This window comes from Crocodylus porosus, unplaced genomic scaffold (assembly GCF_001723895.1).
Source record: "Crocodylus porosus isolate Cpor-Errol unplaced genomic scaffold, CroPor_comp1, whole genome shotgun sequence".
Taxonomy (NCBI): Eukaryota; Metazoa; Chordata; order Crocodylia; family Crocodylidae; genus Crocodylus; species Crocodylus porosus.
In genome coordinates, this window is record NW_017728943.1 from 67,863,075 (window position 1) to 67,867,029 (window position 3,955).

Below are 3,955 nucleotides of genomic sequence, written 5' to 3' on the forward strand. Positions count from 1 at the left end.
GTTTTTTAGGATAGTAGCAAGGAGCCCTGCTTATGGTCCAGGATCCAGTTGTAGCTGGGTACTCTACAACCACAGAATAATAAGATATTCCAAGCTACTTTACAAATTTTGCATGCTACTGATCCCCCTGGAAAACATTACTCTTAAGACATGATTAACTAGTCAGTCACATCTTAAAGTGTTGCATGGCCAGGCATCCAGGCAGTTAAATGGTTTAACAGAAAGCAAAACCATCCACAAAGTGTTTTGCACAAAAAAGTGTAGTAATTTTTGTTGCTGGTTGAAATTTCACCTTAAAATAAACATGTAGCTGGATGGACTGTACCAGGGCTCAAATGGGACCCAGTGCAGTCCCTGCCAGCCACTGATCAGCAGCTGGCTCTAGAGCCTTGCACCAGCCTGGTGGATCCCCAGAGGCAGACAACAATTAGCTGACTGTCTGGCACGTTTACCAGTGTAGAGGGAGCCTGGGATTATGATCCCTGACCAGCTCCCCCTGTACTGGCAGGTAGGGCACAACTGGGGTCTGATTCCCCATCCCAAAATCACATGAGCTGCCAAGCATGTGCAGTGTGGCAGGAGGCACAATTGTTGGGATTGTGGATTGAATCCTGTCGCACCTTTTAACTGAACATTTTTGTAACAGTGGCTAGCTTGCTGGCCAAGCATTTGTTTCTGCCTCATGTGCATAGATTTGTGTTGGTTGATGCTGGAACCAAGAAATGTATTTTCTAAACTGGGATCAATCAAGCTTCCATTGAAGTGATTTACTGTAGTGGAATTTGGATCGAGTCCAGTTGATTGCATAAATAATTGAATTATTTAACTGAGGTTTGTTTCATTTCTTAGCAAATTATGAAGGATCGGTGGATGAATGTGGGCCACGAGGAGGAAGAATTAAAGCCATATACTGAGCCCGAACCAGATTTTAATGACACCAAAAGAATAGGTATTGTGTGGAAGTAAAGGATAAAATATTACCTTGCAAAAAATTATTTTAATTTTCTGAAGACTGGCATAAAACCTTATTATATAAGAGAAATGTATCTGCTGTTTATTTAAATGAACTTATTTTTATAGTGGCCTTCCTTATGGATAGTCTTACGTTGTTCTGTGCCAATGTATATACATACTTAATTAAATGGAATACATGGTAAAAATTTTCAAGAGAATACTGGTACTGAAAAAAATGAAGCTGTGTAAGAGAAGAAAGGATTTTTGTGGGCAAGACCTGAAGAAGGATACATTACATTCAAAACCTTGTCTAAGTGTTTTTCAACCATGCAATTTGTCCAATAAAAGAAATCACCCATGAAAATCCTTTCCTCTTGCATGCTTCCAGGACCATCGTGGGTCCAACATCACTCTAGTACTACCAGTGAAGCTGCAGTTATTTTAACATTGAACAATAAATGAAATGTAGGTTCATTTGAGTTTTAAAATCATCCGTTACTTCTTTAAGGTTTTCTATATTCATTGTAAATTGCAGATTAATCTTGAACATTATTCCTGCCAAGAATAAATGTGTTTTTTTTGTTGTTTTTTTTAACTTTTAGACATAATGGTCACCATGGGCTTTTCAAGAGAGGAGATCCATGAATCCTTAGTAAACCAAAAGTACGATGAAGTCATGGCTACCTACCTGCTTCTAGGTAGAAAACCAGCTGAAGTAAGTGTTATCTACTATATATCTGCCAATTAGAACTTTAAGTCTCATTGGATGAAATAAAATTGAGGTTTTTTTCTCTTTTATGCCTTGCACAAGACTCTAAAAATTAGCTTGGGAGAGAGGATGGTTCTTTAATGTCCTAGCCTAGGGGTTCCCAACCCTTTATACTGTGGACCAACAAACGTTCTAATTTACATATTTAAATTTAATTTTTACAGGGTCTGGAGGCAGGGTTGTGAGGATCGGATCAGGTTGGGGCACCGAGGGACCCTGCAGGGGAGGGGGCTACACAGGCAGTAGCCCGAGGGGACTCACCTGGGGCTGCCCAGGAAGAAGGGACTCTGTTGCCTTGCCTAGGAGCAAGCAGCAGAGCTGCCTCCCCATCCTCCGCCCTGGCCATTTCCCCACCCACATCCCTTGCTCCCAGCCGTGAGCAGGACTGGGGGGTCCTGCCTGGCCAGGTGGAGGCCTGGTATATAAGCAGTGCCTTGCCAGGTGTGGTCGTGGCAGCGGAATGGGGTGCACACAGCTGTCTGCTCTGCCACCCAGCTTTAACCCCACATGCATGTGACTGCTGCCTGCTGAAGCCACGGCCTGGCAGCCAACTGCCTCCCTGTCCTCCACCCCGGCATCCTCCACATCTGTCCCATCCTCTACACCATTGGGAACCCCTGTCCTCACCATTCTTCTCAGGCCTCAACAAGTAAAATGTTGTGGTATTAAGTTTAATGGTATTTAGAGAAAAGGTCAAGGAAGATAAAAGCCATAACACAAAAGCTCAGGATTTAAGTTCTTTCGGCAGTTTTGGAAAGTGCCCCAGCACTTGCTTTCAAACTTAACTGTAGGCAACACTACCTATTATGTCAATTAAAAATTGAGGGATTGAGAGAGGTCTAGATATTCTTCCTTACTGTGAAAGGGTTTACTGAGGTTCTGATACAAAGTCTGTTGAAAGCCTGGAGTCTTCATGATTTCAGTGGGCTTTGAGTCTAGTCCTGACAGGCCTCATTTAAAAAACTTGCAAACAAAACTGTCTGAAATATTCACTTTGAAGGAGATGAATCCTGTTCAGTTTGAGTAGTTGTATATTTAATATAATTGTGTTCCTTTGCTTTCCCTCTTGCTTCTAAAGCAATGCAGAACCAAAGAAATTGACCCACGCTTGTCTTGCATAGGCAGTATTTCAGAATGGCAATTAATTAGACATAAGACATAATGCTTAAATTTTTATAAATTAGCTAATACTGTGGGGCTTGCCTAGTTTATATTCTACTTATGATGCCACATGAATGCTGGACCAGGGATCAAAAGAGCGTAGGTGAGGTGAGCATACGCAGAACTTGGAGGAGAACCCAGTTGCAACTTATCTCCCTTCGTCCCTAGTGCAGAATTCTAACATATACTCATCTATTTACAGTGAGATGAGTATTCTGTTCTAAGGGCACTCTCATATATCACTTTACGTAAGGCTGGATAGTATATTCCATATTTTCTTGCATATCACACTCAAATAAGACGTGCACCTTGGATTTTGAAAGACAGAAGGTAGAATCCCCTCCCCCCCAGAGTTGCAACCCACTGTGTGACTTAGGATAAGTTAGCCCTCCTAGAAATAGAAGTGGCTAGGAAGAGTGGCAATCTAGGAGACAGTCTGGAGGAAGCAGCAAGAAATTTCTGGTGTGGTAGGACAGCAACAAAGCTAGGCCCCAGGCAGTAATAACAGTTGCTTCTTTATTGCAAATAATTCTTTATTCGAGTTCTTGTGAATCATAAAGGCTTGTTTGCATACCAAAAATCTCATCAAAATGCTACAGGCTGCATGCAGCAGTTTATATGCCCTGAGCCAGTTCAATTGAGATTTCAGGCAGAAGCTACAGCGGTTAGCCAATGGCTACTGCAGATTCTTTAGTGGTTGTGAGAGGGTTAACATTGAACTCCACACTTTCTGCTTGCTGGGGCCGGCGAGAAATGACAGCAATTTTAGCTGCCATTAGAGCAAAGTATCTACATTTTTCTGTTCCTCCCTTTGTTTCAGCAAAGAAAAATAAACTCCCTTGCCCAAGACACCCACCTCCATTTTAGAGGGCTGATTTTTAGGGGGAAAAGGTGTATGTGGCATGGAAGTAAATACAGTGTAAGGTTTCAATTTATTTCTGTAAATATATTTACAGTAAAATTTCTGCTATCTGGCATTTAACTAACCAGAAATTTCATCAATTGGAATTTCAGGCTTGCCGCCAGATGCGAGCTTCCCCCCCACCTCCCCCAGTCGCATGCAGGGAAGGT

The 3,955-nt window shown here is 42.1% G+C and overlaps 1 protein-coding gene across 2 annotated transcripts in view; it reads left to right on the forward strand.

The window, feature by feature from the left end:
• Nucleotides 1-3,955, forward strand: part of MARK1 (microtubule affinity regulating kinase 1) — an 82,601-nt gene that overhangs the window by 49,743 nt on the left and 28,903 nt on the right. For both annotated transcript variants that reach the window (XM_019549502.1, XM_019549503.1), the window contains 2 exons: nt 850-949; nt 1,557-1,669. In XM_019549502.1, coding sequence (XP_019405047.1) covers nt 850-949; nt 1,557-1,669 — 213 coding nt within the window. The remainder of the gene's footprint in view (nt 1-849; nt 950-1,556; nt 1,670-3,955) is intronic.